This window comes from Danio rerio, chromosome 1, assembly GCF_052040795.2.
Source record: "Danio rerio strain M-AB ecotype USA chromosome 1, GRCz13ab, whole genome shotgun sequence".
In the NCBI taxonomy this organism is placed as follows: domain Eukaryota; kingdom Metazoa; phylum Chordata; class Actinopteri; order Cypriniformes; family Danionidae; genus Danio; species Danio rerio.
Window position 1 is genome coordinate 16,810,981 of NC_141021.1, and position 23,927 is coordinate 16,834,907.

At 33.5% G+C, this 23,927-nt stretch overlaps 1 protein-coding gene across 3 annotated transcripts in view; it reads right to left on the reverse strand.

Annotated features, from left to right (window-relative positions):
- The window catches only part of dlc1 (DLC1 Rho GTPase activating protein), a 225,431-nt gene that overhangs the window by 145,262 nt on the left and 56,242 nt on the right, over nt 1-23,927 (reverse strand). For all 3 annotated transcript variants that reach the window (XM_087236999.1, XM_087236998.1, XM_087237000.1), the window contains one exon: nt 1,543-1,576. In XM_087236999.1, the coding sequence (XP_087093125.1) occupies nt 1,543-1,576 (34 nt within the window). The remainder of the gene's footprint in view (nt 1-1,542; nt 1,577-23,927) is intronic.

Genomic DNA, 23,927 nt, shown 5'->3' on the forward strand with positions numbered 1-23,927 from the left:
AGCTAAAAAGAAGTAACAGTTTTGTTTTTTGCATAGACATGCATATTAATTGATAATAATGCATATTATTGAAAGCCAAAAAAACAATGGCAGACAAAAGTTACAATGTCAGCTACTGGCCAGACATGCACAATATAGCGTTTTTGTATATTTAATTGCAGATAAGTTTTGACATTGTTATTATTATGTCAAACGATTTGCTAAAAACACTGTTGTTTTTCACCTAGGGCTGGGCGATAAAATCGGTATCGGTATTTATTGACCGAACAGCATTGTCATAATTGCTAAAAAAAAAAAAAAAAAAAAAATTGGAACGAAGTTTTAGTATGAAACTTTTATTAAAATGTGGCTGCTGAGTTTGCGCCTTGAAGAGTATGCCAAAGTTTGTCATCTTTTGAGAAAACGATTACTGTTTGCCTAGTTACAAGTGACGACAGGGGAGCATAAACGTGCATATAAAATGGTGGAGGAAACCATGCTCTCACGCTTGTCAGGTCAGAATAATAATGCACGTGAAAACGAGTTCGGTTGCTAGCAGCAGTGAGGAGATTGTAAATACAAAGAATGTAAGGATGTTGCCAGAGTGGCTTTTTGGTTTCTTTCCTTGTGCATCCCAGCCACTAGCACCCCATCTGAAAGAGTTCTTAGCATAGGGGGTGGTGTAGTCATTCAACTTCACAATTTGTAATGTTGTGATACGTATTTGAATAATAACGGTCAGTTCCTTTACTTGAAAGCTCAGATTTGATTATCATAATTTGTGTTGTTGACAGAGTTTGAGGTTTACTGTCTCATTATTCTTCACACCTCAAAGTTTGCTTTGCTTGTTTAGTATTTATGCTTTATCTTTGCACACAGATTGTAACCTTTTTTATCAAGTTTAAGAGTCTCTTTAACACTTCAGCTTATTTTATTATAAAGATATCAGATATTTTGTTTAAATATTTTAGTTTTTGACTATTAAAATTATTTGCCTTAGTAATGTTGGTAATTAAAATAAAGTGGTTAAAAGATTCTTATTGTATTTAATTGTATTGATATTCAATAATGATTGATACAGAATGATACAAACATGATATCGTGATTTTTTTGCAATATCGCTCAGCCCTATGTTCACCCAAATTTAAGTAAAATCTATGTACAACTGAGTTAAATAAATAAGTAACCTAGCCATTACCAACCTTTTAATTTAAACAACTTAACATGTGAAATAAATTAAATAAATAAATAAATACATATTTTCAAATACTTTTAATTAGTAATTTGTTGCTGTACTGTGATCCTTCAATATGCCATACAATACTTATGCCTGACTGGATGTTTTGGTATTCAAACTATTGCTCTTGGGTGCCTTCAGTAAATCATGATAATAATGCATGATTTTCTCCTCTTAGACAATTAACAGTTAAACCCTTTTATTGTTTTGAAGCTTGAAAACCCTTTTCATCTTTGACCCACATACAGTTGTGCTTTCCAATCCCCCATCGCTTATCCTGCTTAATGTAGGTTAAGATAATAAAACAAGAGTTCATGTGAACTTACCTGCTCTGTCGTTCTCAGAAAGTACAGCAGAAGTCTGAAAGAAAGAAATAAAAGCAGATTAATGTTGACATTAATGTATGACAATACAATTAAGAAAGTATATATGGAACATCCCCAAAACACATTTCATCACGTCTGAAGGCCAGCTTAGGTATGAAGTTTGTAAAATGGAATTCCGATAATGTTTAAGGAGTTCATATTTCACTTTTCATCAGGATCCAGGGAGGTCCAATAAATAGTTGAGTTTCACAATGTAATTCCATAAACATCGTTTACATTTCAAACCAACCCAGTATAAACTAGCCTACCACCTGTCTCTGTGAGTGAAACATTTTGTGTGTGTGTGTGTGTGTGTGTGTGTGTGTGCCCAACAAGTGCAGCTGGCCAAAATATAAGGCCATTTGTGAAGCCTTTGCAACCTTGAAAACATCCTCCTCCTTAGGAACTAGATACCCTGACACACACACACACACACACACACACACACACACACACACACACACACACACACACACACTGAAAAAAATTGAGTTTACAGTCTGTTTTATCATAATCTGAATGAGTGTTATTATCTACAATTTGTTATATCATGTATGTTTTTATTGATAACGCTGATAAAAGTGTCTTTTTTCTACAGGGAGGAGGTAATGAGACAAAATGAAACCGCTGCATATTTTTACTATGTCGGCATGTCTCAGTGGAAAACACACAAATGAAAATAAAGTGTGTGGAAGTGATTATTTTAGCCACAGAATTCTGTCTGGAAAATGATTAATACACTGGAGGAAGGAATTAATATGTCTTCTAAATTTAGAATTGTGGATTTGATTAAAACTGTTTGTAAAAATAGGTCTTTACTTGTTAAAGCAGAATATTTTGGTGCAAATCTCTTTTAAAGAAATGAACAGGTAGTTCACTGCAGATCATGGCATTTTGGGGGTGGAATATTTCATTGTTATGCATTTGACTGGAGAAAAAAAAGAATAGAATAAAATAGAATAAAAGAAATTAAATTCAAACAATAAAAATAAATAAATAAATAAAATAGATGAAAACAAAATAAAATAATTGAAAACAAAGAAGAATAAATAAAAAATAAATACAATAGAGTAAAATAAAGTAGAACAGAGTAAAATAAAGTAAAAAATAATAATAAATAAAATAAAAAATAATAAATAAAATAAAATAAAATAGACATGTGGACTCTGAAAGGCCCGCCCTCAAGAGGCTCTGGTTGGTCAGCTAACATAATGTGCTGTGATATGTGGACGGGCTCCAAGTCACTAGGAAAAGCGTCACAAATCCGTATTTTAACCGAATCCAGCACTGAACTGGGAGAGATTCTGAAAGTTTTCCTTTGTCAAATGCTAGCTATATATATTTTTTATAATTATTTGAAACATAATTCAAATTAAACTTTAAGTACTTCTCTTTTTGTGTCTTTTCCTTTGGAAGCCCAAATACAGAAACAGAACAAGCTCCATGGAAATAGCAGCTTTTGGATGCCATTTTAGCTTTCTTTGCTATAACATTAGAGCCTCTGGCCACGCCCCTTCGCTGTGCGAGGTGAATGCTTGTAACCTGAAATGCTTGTGATCTCACAAGCCCGGATGTATTTTTTGTGTAGTCCCCAAACTTTATTCGCTGAAGGCTTTGCTAAGCTAACTCTGTAAAAGCCAATGTCTTCATTTGCATTGAACGTTGAGCGTATTACATTTAGAGATGCAGTTTATGTTCACACAGCTACATTACACATCAACTAAAGTTTAAAATATGATTTTGTAGTGGACCACTCTTTTAAGTAAATGAACAATAAGCATAATTATAAAAAAAATAAATAAATTCTTAAGTGAACTTAACAGTTCCACATTACATTAGGTTTAATCACTTCTATTTGATAAGGCAATGGGTTTACCATTTTTCGAAAGAAAATCAGCTTGTCGCTTTTTTACAGATTTAGTCCTAAAATAAAAATTACTTAATAAGTCAACATAGGCTGAAAAAGTAGCCCTATTTATGACTATTTAGTGCTATGTATGGCTGTTTTTCGTCTTTAAAATGAATGCTACAGGGCGGTATGATGCCGCTCCTTTTTTCGCTTACCAGTTGACCGTTTACCTCCATGTGGAGGGCTTTCTCACTGTTATCAGTTTGTCTGCTGGCTTGACATGTACTTCAGCGGACTTGAAACCCAGAGAGGACTTGACTAAGAAAATGAGGTTCGAGTCCGGTGAAGAACGGTTTCAGAAAGCAGGTAAGACAAAAGCCAAAAATTTAAATAAACAAGTAAATAACAGGGCGGGAATGTGGTAAAATCTAAAAAAGTGGAAAAAATCAGGCTACTGGAAGCGCTTTTCTTTTTTCTGGATTGTTTTTGAAAACACTGTTAGTTAGGATTAGGGAAGGGTGTGGGTGGGTCAATCAGTGCTTTTTAAAACACTATTGGTTGGATTTAGGGAAGATAAGGGTGGGGAAACCATAGGTTGACAGCGGCCTCTGGTGGATTTACGCGAGAACAGCAGGCACAAATGGCACTCATGGGAGAAATTTAAGATCTAAAAAAGCACACACAGCAGCCTCTGGTGGATTTGCGAAAACAAAAACTTGGAAAAAAAAAAAAAAACAGCTCCTGTGACAAATTAGGCAACCTTCAGAAATGTATATAGGGGTACATAATCAGAATGAGCCTGGGTTGCAGAAAGTGCAGTTGAAATAAAGCAGTAATGGAATGTATTCTGAAAAAACTGTCAAATCAAAACTGAAAACATAAATAAAGTATAATAAAACAAATATGTATTAACAAAAACTGAAAATAACATAAGTGCCCTACCATAAATGGCTTAAAAGTTAAACGACATTGACAAACAGCCATAACACTTTAATCTTGATTTAACAAGGCCTCTAAATGACTCTCTCTCTCTCTCTCTCTCTCTCTCTCTCTCTCAGAAGCAGAGCAGTAGCTATTAATAACTTGCTTCTTTGTTAGTTATTGTTCTTTATTCGTTTGTTGACTTTTTTAGGGGGCTGAACAGGAATTTCTGTGGCTGCGCAGGAATGTCGGGGTCTCTGTCTCTGCTGACCTTCATCCACAAACTCCAGCTCTGTCCGCTGATCTCTGACCTCGCGTGATCCTGAAGCCCCTGGAACAGATCATACTGACAGAAACACCTCCATCATCAGGCTCTGAAGAGCCAAGCATCCTGCCCCGTGAAGAATGCAGCTTTCTGTTTAAAACATTGCAGCATATTCTACTGCTTCTTCATCTACATGTCCTGTCAAAAGCTTGGAATCTGCATTTTAATGTTTATTATAGAAAACTTTTCTGCTTACCAAGGCTAGGCTTATTTGATCAACAATAAAAGGTTGGAAATATTATTACAATATTATATGATGTTTCTTATTGAATGTCGTGCAATTTATGTATGTGATTCAAATTGGAATTTTCAGCATTATTACTCCAGTATTTAGCGTCACATGACTATTCAGAAATCATTGTAATAGTATGATCTGCTGTATTATGATCAGCTATTATTAATATTCAACCATTAATGATGATTCAATTATCAATGTTGTGAACATTTATTTCCTGCTTCATAGTTTTGAGGAAATTGTGTAACATTTAACTTTTTAGAATTCACTGATAAAATGAAAAAACAGATAAAAAATAATGTGTTTATTTATTTATTTATTTATTGTAATGCAACTTAATTCAAAATTCAGATATTTAGTGAGTATAATAACTATTTATTAATTTATATTATAAATTATACATTTATAATATAAATTATAAATTATTTAATTTTACAATTTTAATTCAGTCTGCTACATTTTTTTATCAATTAATAATTAACCCCTTCTTATACCACAATTATAAGATATATGGAGGCTATCTGTTTTTTTCTGACCAATCGAGTGTTTGTGGAACTTATTATGTTCATTCATTATTCATAATCATTTAGATTACAATGAAAGAATGAATAAACATTTTCAAAAAAGTTCCACAAACACTCCATTGATCAGAAATACAGATAGCTCCGCCTCCATCTCACACTATTAGTCACCTCTTTGTTTACATCCTGGCTGATTGGGGTATGGAAAATTTATTACAAACTCTACAAACTCCACTCTAAAGATTTATTTTCTTTAATTTCTTTTTTCAATTAGTTTTGAGTTTAATTTTTGTACTTAATTATTTATTTATTTTTTAAAAACTTTTTTTATATTAGGGTTTTGCAATATGCCAATATTTGCTGTACATTATATTTTACTGAACAATAAGAAAAATAATAGAGAAAGTTGTTTACATTTAGCATTATTAGCAATATTTTATGTTGGGCCTGTAATTTAGTTTTTAAAAGCATTTTATGTTTATTTAAAATGTACTTAATTTACTTAAAGTAAAAATAATAATAAAGCGAGAAAAATAATCACATCAATAATTTTTTTTTTGAGTAAACACTTTAAAATGTTTTAAATAAATAGTTATTTCTATATATAAACTAATAACAGACTGAATTTACAGAAAATGTGCTATATTGTGATAAATATATCATTATCAGGATATGTGATATGAGTTATAGTATATCATGATATGAGATTTCTTTGTCATAACAAGGTTTCTTTTGCCCAGCCCTTGTTAATTTTTTTTGTTATCCACAGTAATTGCAACAATGTATCTTATAATTCAGATTGACAAATATTCAATATGTAATAAAAAAATAAATAATCAAAATTGACTATAACTGTTTAATTCTATGTCAGAAATAAGCATCCATAGAACCGACCGAACGACCGACTGAACGAACAAACGAACGAACGAACCGAAAGGTTGCACTAACACTTTGCCTTCGATAGCTTCGCCTCCATTTCACACTATTAGTCACATTATTGTTCACATCCTGGCAGATTGATATTCTATGTTAAGCTGCTTTGATACAACTGTTAAAGCGCTATAGAAATAAAGATGAATTGAATTGAATTGAATTTATTGGCTATGTGGAAAACATAACCAACTTTACATTAAGCTGAAAAAAACACAAAAAACCAAACTTTAACCTAAAATGCCACTCTTTACCTTTAATAACCATAATTCCTGAAACAAAAGATTTTCCTCGCATTAAAAGCCATTCTACCCGCCAACCCCATTTCTTCACAGCTCAGAACAAATCCACCCCTCACATTCCTCTTCTTGTTGATTTTGTTGCCACTGATGTCTGGATAAAGCGTTGTCTTGTACCCAATCTGTCTAGAAAACACCAATACACACATACCAGAGCTTGATTTATCTGAATGACACACACAGATAAACAAGCATATACACTACATAATCAGTAAAACACAATCTATAAAAACTCCCCAGAAACAATGATGGCTCTCAGATTTACGGCCAAATAATGACCTTAGTAATTTTAGCTAAAGGCAAGAAAGCCCCATGCTGGCACACTTTGAGCTATCAACCATAAATCACCCACAAAACATTCATACAATCGCTTGCATGCCAACACCTATAAGACTGTAATGCATTGCGCAAAAATACACCTCAACATGTACTAAAAAAATTGACTCAGGTTTCGCAACCATAATGTGAAAATGCGAGTCTGCTAATGCTATGAAACCTGATGCAGTGTGGAGTTAGCTGCATTAGCGTAGCGTGACTGTGACCGCCACAATAATGCATTCCTCTATGTGTAGGCCTGTTGTTTTCTCAAATTGGGAGAAACAACTCAAGGCCACCGACAGTGAAATACTATTAATACTTTGGAGAGCGTCTGGCATAGTCAGAATAACTATATTTGAGGGTGAGCACTGTTATCATGTGTTATCCCAAACACACCACCCACCAGACTCATACGAGCCGGAAGAGGGTTAATATGAGCTCAGAACAAAAAAGGAAAAATGGAGGGAGAATATGAAGTGGCTGGAAATTATGACAGTTGATTGAACTAAGTAAATAATAAAGATAATCATACATACATACAATAAGCTGCTTTACATAATGGTAGTCAAATGTTTAACTTAATTATTTAATAAATAAATGATAGATTAATATTGCATGTTACTGTAAACAATACATATATATCAGAACATGTTTTATCTGAAGTTCTTGCTCTACTTCAAAAGTTGACTGTTGTACATATATTTATCCATATTAAAACTTGTTTATATGGACAATTTTGAGGAATGTAAATGATATCAATGGTTCTAATGTATTTCCTGTATTACATTTTGAATTTCCATAGCTTCAAGAATCCAAAAAGTTCCACACATTGATAAATAATGCTATGGCAGCAGTTTTAACATTAAGATGTGATTAAATTGCCTCTTGTTACAGTTATGAAACAGCTTGGTAACAAGCAGGAAATGTTCATGTGCCATAGACATGACCACATTGAAATGGTGTATATTTCTAAAAAAAAAAAAAAAAAAAAAATCTTTATGATAAAAAAGAAAACCAAGAGAGACAGGAATAATAAAACAAAAACTTAAATAAAATAATGATACTTGTGGTGTAATAAGGGGTTATTTAAATTAAATAATTAATTAAATTAATTATTTAAAATTAATAACATCAACAACAATAATAATAATAATAATAATAATAATAATAATAATAATAATAATAATGATAACAACAATAACAATATAACAATAACAATAATAAAACAACAGCAACAACAACAACAACAACAACAACAACAATAATAATATTAATAATAATAATAATAATAATAATAATAATGATAACAACAATAACAATATAACAATAACAATAATAAAACAACAGCAACAACAACAACAACAACAATAATAATAATAATAATAATGATAACAACAATAACAATATAACAATAACAATAATGAAACAACAGCAACAACAACAACAACAACAACAATAATAATAATAATAATAATAATAATAATAATAATAATAATAATGATAATGATAACAACAATAACAATATAACAATAACAATAATAAAACAACAGCAACAACAACAACAACAATAATAATAACAATAATAATAATAATAAATAATTGTTGTTTTTATTATTGTTGTTATTGTTATATTATTATTGTTTTTGTTGTTTTTATTATTATTATTATTATTGTTATTTTCATTGTTATTATTATTATTATTATTATTATTATTATTATTATTATTATTATTATTATTATTAATGTACTTACTGAATATCTAAAACATGAATTAAATAGCATCACATTACTTAATGGAAAAAAAATAATAATAAAAAAATTAAAATTAAACAAAACCAAAAAAATAACTAATAACATTTATGGAGAACAACGAAGAATGAGATAAAAATAACAGAACAAAAAGCATAACATACGAACATTAATCAATCTCACACATTAACTGGATTATCAAGTTAATATTTGTAGTATATTTTATATTCATAAATTATATATTTCATTTGAAAAATAGGTACACATTTAAATGTTCATTTGTAGTTGTATTTATGATAAATTAAATAAACACATTACAACACACTATATATGGAATAAAACAAATATTAAACAGTTCAGAGACTCAACAGTTGCATTTGTTTGCAAAAATGACAAATTCAAACACTTTTACATTGAAGAAATACAAGCCATTTAAAAAGTAGCAGACAACCATCAGTAAGCAGTCAACAGTAACCTAAAAACAACCGCGAGCAATATTTTAGCAACCTCACAAAACACTAAAAACACACAGATCCTTTTACCAAACACTTAGCAACATCATGATAGCATCCACAACACTCCAACATTGCTGCACAAACACACCTTAAGCTAAAAAAAAAAAAATCTAGATAACATTTTATCGTACTAAAACCGAGTGTGGATGGATTTGTTTATAATGTGATACTTCCATAGGGTCCATCACACTTGCCCGGCCACACTGGACCACCCAAGTACACCCGTCATATGTTGCATTTCAGTCATAAGAGTGAGAGGCTGTTTTTTGTGTGCGTTTGTGTTTAAGTATGCAATCATGTGCGCAAGTGTGTGTCCCCAGTCGTTATAGGGCAGCACCAGGTCACATTTTTTGGCCTGTTAGGTCCCTGGGCACAGGTTGTCATGTGGTATTAGGGATCAGAGGTCGTATCAGGTGTCCAGAAGAAAAAAAAAACAATGGGGTAAAGTGCTCAATTACTCATTTACTATGTGTGTGTGTGTGTGTGTGTGTGTATTAGAGAGAGAGAGAAACAACAAGCAGATAAATGCATTTAAACGGTAGGGTGTACACATGCACACACACATGAACACAATTAACTTTTTCCTCAATAATAATAATAATAAAAATGGTAATAATATAATAATAATAATAATAATAATAATAATAATAATAATATCACTATTATTATTATTATTATTAATATCATTCATTAATTCATTCACTAGCACAGCTTAGTCCTTAGTCAGGGGTCGCCACAACAGAATGAACCGCCAACTGGATACGCACTGGGTGGCCTTCTAGCTGCAACCCAGTACTGGGAAACACCCATACACCCATTCACACTCATACACTACGGTCAATTTTAGTTTACTATTTATTACCTAAATGTTTTTGCAACCACTTAGCTCATAAAAAATGAGTAAATTCAATCATCTTTTTAACAAATACAACAGTGTACGTTGCATTACCGTTTAAGTTTTACTAAGAACAAAATCCATCTATATCTATAGAGATTTAGTTTGTTAAACTGTGTTCCTGGTGTCCACTCTAAGCAAACATTGATTTCTTTATTTTAATGCTACCTATGGAAAAAAGGCCAAACCAGATGGTTAGGATTAAGATTCATTTAGGATGAATTTAATTTATTGTAAAGCAACCAATTGTTGCTTTTGAAAACAGTATTGCTTGGGTTTAGGGAAGGGTGAGGGTGGGTCAGTTGATCGGTCAGTCATTCAGTCAGTCACTCGACAGCAGTCTCTGGTGGATTTACGTGAGAAGAGTAGGTGCAAGTGGCACTCGCGAGAGAAATTTGAGATCTCAAAAAACGTACACAGCGGCCTCTGGTGGATTCCCAAAAACAAATACTGCAAAAATAAGTACCTCCTGGGACGTATTTTATGCTATCCAGAATTTTTTTAGAATGAGCATGGGTTGCGTAAGGTGGTTAAGATCCCATAGCACAAAATTGCATTGTGCCATTTCAATTTGCCCAGTCTGTACTGCAAACAAAATTAGACTCCACTGACTGCTACATTTTGGTTAAGGATAAAGCTAATCTCTTCATAAAACTTTTGAGAAACCTTTGTGACATAGATGCTGTATGCATGTGTGTAAGTTGAGCAGGTTGAAATGTAGAGTTTACCAGCCCCCTAGTCTGGTTAAGAATGTGCAGCTGGTAAGGTCAGACTAGCCCACCCAACGTCTGAGAGGGTAAAGCGTGTGTGTGTGTGTGTGTGTGTGTGTGTGAGTGTGTGTGTGTGTGTGTGTGTGGCAGCATCTCAATCAGTGTTAGGCAAGTTTCTTGAAAAAAAAAACAACTTAATAATATGACTGCAATTTTTTATTACATATATGTTTTAAAACATATTAATTATGCAAAAGAAACATTAAATTACCCAATAAGTTTGTCCACATTGAATTCATCAGATTTCCACAGATGTTTTAGCTCATTATTCTATCTATTTAATCTATTTGTTTACTTATATGTAAATATGTGTGCATATACATTTATGACATTCTTATAATAATTAATAAAAATTATAATAATTTTAAATATTATAAATGTTTACTGTATATGATGCATGTGCAATACAGTTTTCGGTGCCACTTATAAATTAGGTGGCCTTAACAAATATGTACTTATACTGAAATTAATTTTTTGTAGGGCCAGAATCTGTGGACGCTGTTTGCTATTTCTGCTAATAATTTGTTTAAAAATCTGCAGATTTATGTGGAATGTTTTTGGGAGTATTGTAACCAAAATCTTAATATATAAAGTAATAAATAAAACCTTTTTAACTTTTATTAAATGTTTACAATGCAAATCCAATCAGATCCACTTATTTGGTAAATAAAGCAAGTCTCTCATATAATATATCTACTTAAAGACAGAAACTATTACAACAAACTGTATCGTAAATAAAATCATATGAACAATTTTAAAGTAGTCAATAATATTACTGAAATTGACAAAAAAAAGAATAAATATACATTTACACACACTTCCACAGTAAATACATGGGCTAAAAACTGCGGATTTCTGCGTGTGCAGATTCCGCGTGGGCCTACTCATTTTACACATTGTAGTTACTGTGTAAATACAAAATTATGCTCAGAAATATCAAAAAGAAAATAAATGATAAAAAATAAATGTCTGGGTGATGCAGTGGCGCAGTAGGTAGTGCCGTCACCCTACAGCAAGAAGGTCGCTGGTTCGAGCCTTGGCTGAGTCAGTTGGCGTTTCTGTGTGGAGTTTGCATGTTCTCTTTGCGTTCACGTGGCTTTCCTCTGGGTGCTCCGGTTTCCCCCACAGTCTAAAGACATGTGGTACAGGTGAATTGGGTAGACTAAATTGTCTGCAGTGTATGAGTGTGTATGTGTTTCCCAGTGATGGGTTGCAGTTGGAAGGGCATACGCTGCATAACACAAATGCTGGATAAGTTGGCGGTTCATTCCGCTGTGGTGACCCCAGATTAATAAAAGAACTAAGCCGAAAAGAATAAAAATAAATGTCTGCAGATTGTCTGGCCCTTCAGTAAAGTGTTTAATTACTTGACTCAATACATAAAAATAATAACAAAAAAAAATCAAAATCCTATGAATTATGAATGCGTTGACAGTAAAAATGAAAATGTGTTTGATTATCCTGCTTAAATTGATTGATACAGTATCAGAACTGTTAAATTTGTTGAAGATGCAATTTTAAGTACAACTGAGGTCAGATTTATTAGCCCCCCTGAATTATTACCCCCCCCCCCTGTTTTTTTCCCACAATTTCTCTTTAACAGAGAGATTTTTTTAACACATTTCTTAACATAATAGTTTTAATAACTCATCTCTAATAACTGATCTATTTTATTTTTGCCCTAATGACAGTACATTATATGTTAAGTATTTAAGATACTAGTATTCAGCTTAAAGGGCAATTTAAAGGCTTAAGGTTATTTAGGTTAACTAGGCAGGTTAGGGTAATTAGGCAAGTTTTTGTATAAAGATGGTTTGTTCTGTAGGATATTGGAAAAAATGGCTTTAGGGAGCTATTAAAATGAACCTTAAAATGGCTTTAAAAAAAAACTGCATTTATTCTTGACAAAATAAAAAATTAAGACTTTCTCTAGAAGAAAAAATATTATCATACATACTGTAAAAACAAAATCCTTGCTCTGTTAAACATAATTTGGAAATATTTAAAAAAGGAAAAAAATTCTAAGGGGGCTATTAATTCTGACTTCAACAAATTCAACAGTTTTGATGCTGTATAGATCAATTTAAACAGAACAATCAAACACATTTTTATTTTTACTGTTAATGCATTCATAGATTTCATAGGATTATTTATTTATTTATTACATTACATTATAAGTTTAATTAAATTCTCTATAAATTAACACTATTGTCTTACTACCGTACTATTGTTTTAAAGTAACACAGTATCTGCTTGCATTGCAACTAATTGCACCCAACACTATTATCTCAATGACTGTTCTGCATCTCTGACTGACACAAACGTCTTTAGTAAATACAAATTAAATGCTAAAAATACACCTTATATAAACAAACTCACAAATTATTTTTGTTTCCATTTCAGGCCTCGGAAGAGATTTACTTACAGGTTACACTAAATTTAGAGTGTGTAGACACACAGATGCTATCTACACCCCCTGAACCTCAAACCTTTTCCATAACTAATGAACACATTCCTGCACGTGCAGTGAGAAACGTGGGAAAAAAAGACCCCTCTGTTTTTTTCCTCCTTTGCAGTGAGAACACCCCCTGATTTACCCCGTAATAACTTCCATATGTTTTATGCAAACCGTTTTGGCAGGAAGTGATGTAAATTGTCCCTTAGGGCATGTTACATGGCGTAAACTGTATCCCTGACTCTGTGAACACTGTTGACATTACAAGCTACAGTCCAAGCTAAAAAGCCAGCTGCACGGAAATGGTCCAGTCGTTTTAATGAGAACTTGAACATACAAAAGACTAATACTGTGATTAATCCTCTCAACCAAAAGTGTCCATCAGAGAATTTTGAGGGTTATTGGATATGCGACACTGCCTAAACAAATGGAAAAAACGGAAATATGTAGGTTGCACTGGGTATGTTTCACTGCACTTTTAAGATGCGCTTTAGGCCATCACATTTCTACTCCACTGCACGATCATTAAGCAATACACACACACATCCACGCACACACACAAATTAAACTTGATATCAAAAAGATCAATAATATTGCATCAGTAGACGCATATTTCACATTTTTGGTGCTAAATAATGGTGCTTAATGGGCTAAAATAACAATCAATGGTGCACTGATTCACACAAAGTTTTGTATTCTGTATTTTGTTGTCCTTTGTGTAATAATTGGTTGAAAGAGTCTACATAGGGTCCTTTTGAATGACAGCAGTCTACAAAGATTTCCAAGTATTTTCTGTTGCAATCGATAGATCACAATAAATAACTCTGAAAAAGGCAAAGCAAAGCAAACACTAGCAGATTATTATGGTATAAATATACAGCACTACATCATCCAAGAGAGAGAGAGAGAGAGAGAGAGAGAGAAAGGTCAACTTAGAATGTCACTAACCTGTTTTACAATGATTTGATCAGCTGTAGTTTGAAATACAAAAAAAACTAAGTTTTTCTCTCCTAAGGACTTTTGTGGTCTATATCGCCATCTTGTGGCACAAACGTCTTTACTCTTTCATAGAATGACAGGCTGATGGCCGCCAACGTTCTGAATAAATATTTAAATAGCCACTATTTTTATAAGTACACTGCATAGTTGCAATCGAAACAAATACATTCTCGCCTAAAAAGCCTTAAATCTACATTATGTTGTCCAACCGCTGCAATATTTGTCAAACTGTAGTAAGTTTATTGATTTGCTGTCACTCTATGTGGGCGGAGTAATACACAAGAGTAAAGAGACTGTACAAGTGCTGGTATGGCAGAATATTGCGAAGCTATCAGCCAATCAGAACAAGACAGAACTGTTGTATATATATATATATATATATATATATATATATATATATATATATATATATATATATATATATATATATATATATATATATATATATATATATATAGCAATTTTTATTAGCACATAAAATAGCTTACATAAAATATTTTACATCGTAATATATCGTACATGTATTTGTCAAAATTATATATTCTTATTTTCATTTTTTTATTTCTTTTATTATCTGTCTCTTTGTCCTGTCACTGCATGTCTTTATATTTCTGTCACTCCTCATAAGTGTAAACATTTCTGGCAATAAAGCTCGTTCTGATTCTGATTCTTATGCACAAACAATATAATGGTTATTGACCCACAAGGGGTAAAAGTATGGAATTGAACAATGATGGTATACAAAATAATAACAACAACAACAATAATAATAATAATAATAATAATAATAATAATAATAATAATAATAATAATAATAATAATAATAATAATATTAGTATTAAAAAAAAAATTATGCACCAATTCTACTCAAAGCAGACAATGACTGATCCCAAGACAGAAGTATTTTGAGGAGTTTTGCTTGCTCACTTGAGGTTTTCAAGTCTATCTTGTGTACTTGCAACAGTTTGTACTGAAAATGCAAAACAAAACTGGTCAATAAAGGGACACCTTTCTCTCTCAACTTGCATTCTAATTACATATGGACTAGAAAGATTAACGGCTGAATCCAAAACTTCAAAAAGTCAAGATCAGGAACTACAGCTCATTTCTGAAGAGCACAGAACTCTTAGGGTGAAGAACATTCCCTCCAAATGTCAGCAGCCTCACAATAGCTGGCACTTTCCCCCTTTTTTCCGGACCTAATTGACTCCGTGGATTAGAGAAAGAGAGTCAGGATGCTAATCCCCATAATCCAACATAATCCAGGCTCCAATAACAATGAAAGACGCTGAATTAGGCAGACGGCACTTTGGGAAAACAAGAAATGAGGCTAACCTATGGAGCAGGATTAGGATGCCATGCAGAGGCACATGAGGAGGAGGTTAATCACCCTTGTTGACCACATTGGAGCAAGATGGAGACACAAAACCAGGACTAATGCTAAATAGATGCTAAAAATCACAGATGAGGGAGAATTTATAGACTCAGCCTTAGACAACCATCCTAAAACTTCTTCCATGTTCACACTGGATTGTTGTTTAGTTTTCTTATAGTGTAATGTCTCTATGCCTTCCATTTTACTTTATTGTGCAACACAAAACAACACTATTATTCATTGTTTAAATCCATTAGTAACATGTTATTAGCATCTGTTATATTACATCTGACTTCGGATTTAAAGTTATCCAGTCACCCTCCAGCTACATGTTTCTACCTATTATTAACTTGCATTTAAATGTTTCTCTTGTGTCCACTTGGGTTTGGATTTTATCAAGACCCTTCACTTTAAATTTTGACATTCTAGACTACTTTTATAAGAGTGCAACTGAAGAATACTACTGAGTGAACCCATGCTGATTACAATTTAGTGAAACATAAAGTGAAATAAAAGTACGTTGCTTTCAATCTCCTTCTTTCCTAATTGGATTTGATGTTAGTATAGTCACCAGTAATCTAGCTACTGCAGATCGCTAGAGAATCACAAATCTGCCGCGATGACAAACTACAACTCCCAGCATGCACCTTACACAAACATGTTCCTCATTTACACTGATGAAAAACACAGCAAACTCATCAAGGACTGATATCTTGGACTATAAAAACAGTACACACACACACACACACACTTAAGGGTTGAGTCTTGTTTAACCCTGTAACATCACAAAGCATTTTTCCATGCCTTGCCATGTTGTTTGTTGATTTTTGATGTTAGCCACCTGGACTGAATTCTTCGCCTGTGACTTCTCATTTGGATTGCCCCGCGTGATACTGTTTGTTCCTGTGCTTGACTATTGCCTGCATAAAATGCATCATCATCATCATTATCATCATCATCATCATCATCAAATGCTCCCCTGTCTATCATTGAATTTCAGAATTGTGTGGTATTACTGATCTGTTTTCCGCAATTAACTGCATCACCGTTAATGCATTACATTTAATGTAAGTGTGTGTGCACGTGTGAGTTTGTGGGTGTGTACACAACACCTGTTTAGCTCCCCTCTGCCTGTGCGTGTTCACACATTCACATGATGATTTATGGTTATCGATGCTTTCACCGTCAGATGAGCCTGTCACGCACATCTCTCAATCTCCTGCCAATCCACACCTTCAAATTTATAGTCAACAAATGACTGTAGTTCACTTTGGCTGCCATCCTCTGTTTGAAACACAAATATGACGCCAGTTCCGAAAGATGAGTTCTCCTCAAGACAGACAGATTTCTTAATTTGTGACCTCAGGGACTTCAGACAAATATATTGAGTTCTGCGCTATCAACACCACACTGCTAGCCAAATACTCACAAGTGCTTTCGCACTTGACAGGCTTGAGTTACGAGATGAAAGTGGGACGAAAGGATCAGAGTTCTGTCTCACGTGAAGAAACAAAGAAGGTCATTTTGGCCACAGGAGTACAGTGTACGCCACCACTCATTTTAAAACTGCATGATTAGGCCTATTTCTATAGTCAATCAGAAAATTCACAATTGATAACAAAGAAAATAATTTGCGTGAATCTGTCCATTAAGCTTATTGTAATATCTACATAAAAAAAAAAAAACATTCAGCACACATGAACACACATCTATAAATGTTAACTGTAAATAACTATTTTTAAAAGAAATATTATTAAAACATACTTAACACCTGAATGTACATTATATATTACAAAAAAAGGACTTTAACTTATATTAAGAAATAACACACGATCTTCACACATCGTCATACTAACTCATACTAACTGGCCACTTTATTAGGTACACCTAGTACTGGGTTGGACCCCCTTTTGCCTTCAGAACTGCCTTTATGGCAAAGATTTAACAAGGTAATGGAAATAGTTCTCAGAGATTTTGGTCCACATTAACATGACAGCATCATACAGTTGCTGCAGATTTGTTGGCTGTATATTCATGATGTGATTTTCCCATTCCACCTTATCCCAAATATGCTCTATTGAATTGAGATCTCGAGACTGTGGAGGCTATTTGAATACAGTGAACCCATTGTCATTTTCAAGAAACCAGTCTGAGATTAATCACACTTCATGACATGCTGCGTTATCCAACTTGAAGTAGCCATCAGAAGATGGGTATACAGTGGTCATGAAACAATGGACATGGTCAGCAACAATCCTCAGGTAGGCTGTGGTATTGACACGATGCTCAATTGGTACTAATGGGCCCAAAGTGTGCAAAAAAATAAAAATAAAATAATAAAAAAAACATTACACCACCACCCCCAGCCTGAGCCGTTCATACAAGACAGGATTGATCCATGCTTTCATGTTGTTGACGTACAAATTCTGACCAAAGCATCTTGATGTTGCAGCAGAAAGCGAGACTCATCAGACCAGGCAAAGTGCTTCCAATCTTCTATTGTCCATTTTTGATGAGCCTTTGCTAATTATACCCTCAGTTTCTTGTTCTTAGCTGACAGGAGTGGCATCCGGTGTGGTCTTCTGCTGCTGTAGCCTATCTGCCTCAAGGTTGGTCGTGTTGTGCATTCAGAGATGCTCTTCTGCATACCTCAGTTGTAATGAGTGGTTATTCGAGTTACTGTTGTCTTTATATCAGCTTGAATTAGTCTGGCCATTCTCTTCTGACCTCTGGAATCAACAAGATATTTCTGCCTCACAGAACTGCTGCTCAATTGATATTTTTTTTCTTTTTCGGACCATTCTCTGTAAACCCTAGAGATGGTTGTGCATGAAAATCCCAGTAGATCTGCAGTTTCTGAAATACTCAGACCAGTCTGTCTGACACCAACAATGAGGCCACATTCAAAGTCAATTAAATTACCTTTCTTCTCCATTCTGATGCTCGGTTTGAATTGCAGCAGGTCGTCTCGGCCATGTCTACATCCCTAAATACATTGAGTTGCGAAATTAATAAAATTAATAAATTGGAATGTGTCATGCTTAATTATTTTATTTCTGACCACAACTATAATGTATTTTTAACCATGGTTTACAACCAGTAAAATGTAACTGCTATAGCAACATTTACAAACAATAAAATAGCATTCAGTTTAACAATAGTTTATGAACTAAAAAAATTGTCAGACATATTTAGAACAAGGATCATGTTTAAGGACTCTAAGTACAGTCAAACGAAATATGCTGTTTTCTCAAACTACTTATTTAAAAAGAGCTGAAACAACACAATTATTGTGTTTTTTGGGGACAACTTAATTGTTTTATGTTTAATCCACTTCAATTTGTAAAAAAAAACAAACAAGCTATTTTAATTCTTTCATGTTGTCCCATGTTTTACAGTGTATTAAAGTTAAGCTACTAATTTATTGTAATTCATGTGCCCCCCATGAAACTGAAATGCCCCCCATTTTATTTGTTTTGAAAGAGAGAACACTTTTAAGATGAATGAATGTTAGGTCAACAATTGCTGGAAATAATCACGGCAGATAGCATAGAAATAAATCTGAAGGGTGCGAAAGATGGCTGAGATGTTTTTCATGACTGCTAGCGTTCCCTAAACACAGTTATCTCTTTCATTTCAATCCTATTACATAAAGCAAAGTCTCCGAGTGGGTCTTTGCTATGAGTAAAATCAGTGATATCATTCCATTCATGTATAATGTCTGATAGTCCCTCTATTTTCTCTGGCACACAGAGCAAGACAAAGCCCTTGTTTTGGGCTTTAAGAATGCCTGATACAGCATGCCTGACCTTGAACATTTTCGGAAAACAGAGATTTCCTGCTTAAGGTCAGAGAGAGGTTACATTTTCCACATCCTTCAATAAAAACAATCTTTTTTTTTTTCTCTATTTGTCATCCAGTCTCACCAAGATGATGTTCATTGAAACTAACAGCGAACTAGAGTAAACAAACTCCACAGTTGAGGTGTTTATCAATATTTGATTGAGAACATACTGTCATTTTGTTTATGACCTTTTTATTTCAGCTACATTAAAGGCAGAAAAAAGTAAATTATTCATAAAGTCTATCGAAAGGTGGTAACAATTTATACTTTACATTAAGGTTTCATAGGTCAATATATTTACGAAAGTAAACAATACTTGTACAGCATTTATTAATAATACTTTAACTTTTACTAACGCATTATTAACATCAAAATTCATGCTAGTTAACATTAATTTATGCACCATGAATTAACATGATCTAACCTAAAACTGTTTATTTTCGTTAACTAATGTTAACTAACACGGACAAATATTGTAATACATGTTGTTCATTGCTTGTTCATGTTAACAAATGCATTGAGTAAAATTAACCAATTCAATCTTATTGTAAAGTGTTACCTTTACAGTTATTTATGAAGAAGTGTTGAAACATTTAGGTACAATGGAATCCTGCCTGATGTTAAAAAATAAAAAATAAAAAATTCAGAATTACACACAAAAATACAATCTTTAGCTAAAACAAAAAACGTGCTTTTAATATGACCTCATGCTGCTTTTTTGGATTAATTTTTTTCTGCTTTACTGGAACTATCAGACTCGAATCCCACTTCGGTGAGCTACTAAGAAACCAGCCATGCCATGTCCATATGAAGGTAAGCAGTCAGTGGTAGCAACCCGTAGAGTTCGTTTTACACATAAATGCAGCCATATGTAAAGCAAGCAAGCACATATTTCTCTATTCTCAAAAATGTACACCAAGGCACATTCTTCTAATGAGCCTGTGTTTGTATTAACACTATAAATTAATAAAATATAATGGTTTACAAAAAAAAAAAAAAAAAAAAACGACATGACGGCTCAGTGGTTAGTACTGTTGCCTCTCAGCAAGAAGGTCGTTGGTTTAAGTGCAGGCTAGGTCAATTGGCATTTCTGTGTGGAGTTTGCATGTTCTCTTCGTGTTGGCGTGGGTTTCCTCCTGGTGCTTTGGTTTCCCTCACAGCCCAAAGACATGTGGCACATGTCCACATACACACTCATACGTGTGTGTGAATGAATGAATGTATGTGTGTATGTATGTACTGTGTGCGTGTGTGTATTACATACTATATAATCTTGGAAATGCACTACTTTTAAATTTTTCATAAAATCTACATTTCTTACCTCAGTTATTTTAGTCTTGAAGAATCCCCCTACCCCCCTACTCCTCCCTTTTCCTTGATAGGGTGGCACGGCAGCCCAGTGGTTAGCACTGTCGCCTCACAGCAAGAAAGTCACCGGTTCAAGTTCTTACCAGGGCAGTTTATTTATAGGAGTTTACGTGTTCTCCTTGTGCTCGCGTGGGTTTCCTCTGGGTCCCCCAGTTTCCTCCCATCATCCAAAGACATGCGACTAAAGTTATTTGACTAATCCAAATTGGCACCATAAATGTGCTACTATAGCAGTATATCTTTTTATATCAATTAATATTTGGTCATTAGCTATAAACAACGGAGGTGATCACCAGATCTACCTGATCTCAAACTCCACTCTCGCCCTACAAACGGGAAAAAGCCCCGAGCTTAAGGTGTGAAAGTGTGAACACTTGAAGTTTTTTTTTTTTTTTAAATCAAAGCAAAGGGTTGGTTTTTAATTAGATATATAATATGTTCATATATTCCTAGCCAAAAATATTCTGATGGCTATCAAATTTAGGAGAAAATCAAACTTAAAACTTAAAAAAAAAAAATGTTAACCATAAAATACTGACAACCACTGTTGCTGTTTTTTATTAAAGAAATTTTACACATTTATTTTAAAAAGCTGACTTTTTAATCATAGTAATGTTTGTTTTTTACAAAATTTTCAAGAAACCTACCTGCATTTAAGTGGGTATATGAACATGTAAAGATAGAATAAAATGTTTTTTTTTATTTTATTTATTATTTTTTTAATGAAAGCAAAGGGTTGGCTTTTTAACTAGATGTATAATATGGTCATATATTCCTAGCCAAACATTTTTTAGGGCTGTCTAATTTAGATGAAAATTATCAAAAAATGCTGGTAGTGGCTGCCAACTAAAATAATACACAGAGAGACTTTTAATCACAGTAATCTTTGTCTTTTAGACATTTTTTCATGAAACCTACCCATCTAAGTGGGTATAAAACATGAACACGTGAAGATAGACTATTTATTTATTTATTTATGAAAGCAAAAAGGGGTGACGCAGTGGCGCAGTAGGTAGTGCTGTCGCCTCACAGCAAGAAGGTCGCTGGGTCGCTGGTTCGAGCCTCAGCGTTTCTGTGTGGAGTTTGCATGTTCTCCCTGTGTTCGCTTGGGTTTCCTCCTAGAGCTCCAGTTTCCCCCAGAGTCCAAAGACATGCCATACAGGTGAATTGGGTAGGCTAAATTGTCCAAAGTGTATGAGTGTGTGTGTGTAGATGGATGTTTCTCAGGTATGGGTTGCGGCTGGAAGGGCATCCGCTGCGTATAAACTTGCTGGATAAGTTGGCGGTTTACTCTGCTGTGGCGACCCCGGATTAATAAAGGGACTAAGCCGACAAGAAAATGAATGAATAAAAGCAAAGGGTTGGTTCTTTTATTGGACACTTAAAAATCATACTTGATCCTTGAAAATCAGCAAAATTGTTGACAGTGACAGGCAACTTTAAAAAAAAATAATACCCTGGCAAGGAAAGAGTTAATGAAAACACTGGCAACCACAGCAACCATTTTTAATCGATTTATTTTGAAGTGATGTAAATGAGAAACTTTAGTGTTTGCTGATACCTGTTGTCCATGAGAGCAGCTATTTTTGCTAACAATAGAACATTTGTAAACAATAGAAATACTTTTAACCACTGCTTTCTTTGCACATATGTAACAAGGTGGCAAAAAAGTGAAGGCCACTGTATCTCAGGAAGAGCAGCGAGGGTTGCGTGCAGACACTGCATATGTGCTAGTGAGCTCCTGTGAATACCAAAAGGCCTAATCTTACATGTGTTTACAAGGTACACTTATGTAATCAGGTGAGGAATTGCAGGAACGAGCAAACAGCAAGGTGTGTGACTGAACGCTCACATACAAACACACACAAACTTGAGCCTTGTAGACACTGAATAAGAAACAGTGTAAACAGAAGTCACTCCTGTAAACTTTATCCGTACTTTGGGACACGTGCATCACGCAATAATGTGTGTGTGTGTGTGTGTGTTTGTGTGGGTACTTGCTCAAACGTGTAAGCTTGCATTCCCTGTTCGTTAGATTATAGAGTTTTAATGATGTTCTCTCGGGCTTCATTTCTCATGCCTCATCTCCTTGACCTCTGCCTGAGCAATCTGCTGTGCTGACCCATTAATCAAGATTAAATGGATACAGCCATTCAATGAGCAACTCGCTTCATTTTTCCATTACCTTAGTCAAGATGAATACAGACTGAAAGATGAAACAAGAGATTAAAATTAGATAAGGGAAAAATATTATTTTAGACTAAAAAATATAAGATATTGTAAAATTAAATGATTTCAATTTAAAATGACTTGTTCTCTATTTTATTGTATATTTTATTGGTATATTACTTTTGGCCAAGTTCAGTATCTTTAGACACAGGGTTAAATATATAGGGTATAAGTATAAATTTTGTTTTTAATTTCAATGGATTCCTGCTGATCTCTTGAAAAATCACAGCACTACTGGTAGTTGTCACCAAACTTGTCCGCCTTAAAGCTTCACTCAGGCTGGGTGATTGGCACTCTTCATTTGCATTTGATTTATCATTTGCTGTGTTAGTTTAAGCATTTGATTTATAATTTAAGCATTTGATTTATCATGTAATTATTACAGGTTTAAACTGAGTTGATTGTGAAAATCATATATCAAACACATTTGATTTCTCATTTGAGAATGCATTTTAATTTATTATTTGATCTATTTAGGCATTTGAATTGTATTTTTTTTTGTTGGGAAAAATCTTCCATGGATGTCACTTAATGATCTTCAATTTAAGTATTTTGAAATTAATGACACATTTTATTTTTGACACCACCAATTTGTTATATCATTTCACATATTCATTTATTTCGACTATCTCACACTGAAATAGAGCTATCATTAAAACTAAGAGACCATATTAAAAATCTGTTTTTTTCTGATGGTTTGAGGTGTGTGTTTGAATAAGTATGTCAGTGCTAATATTGAAATACTTAAT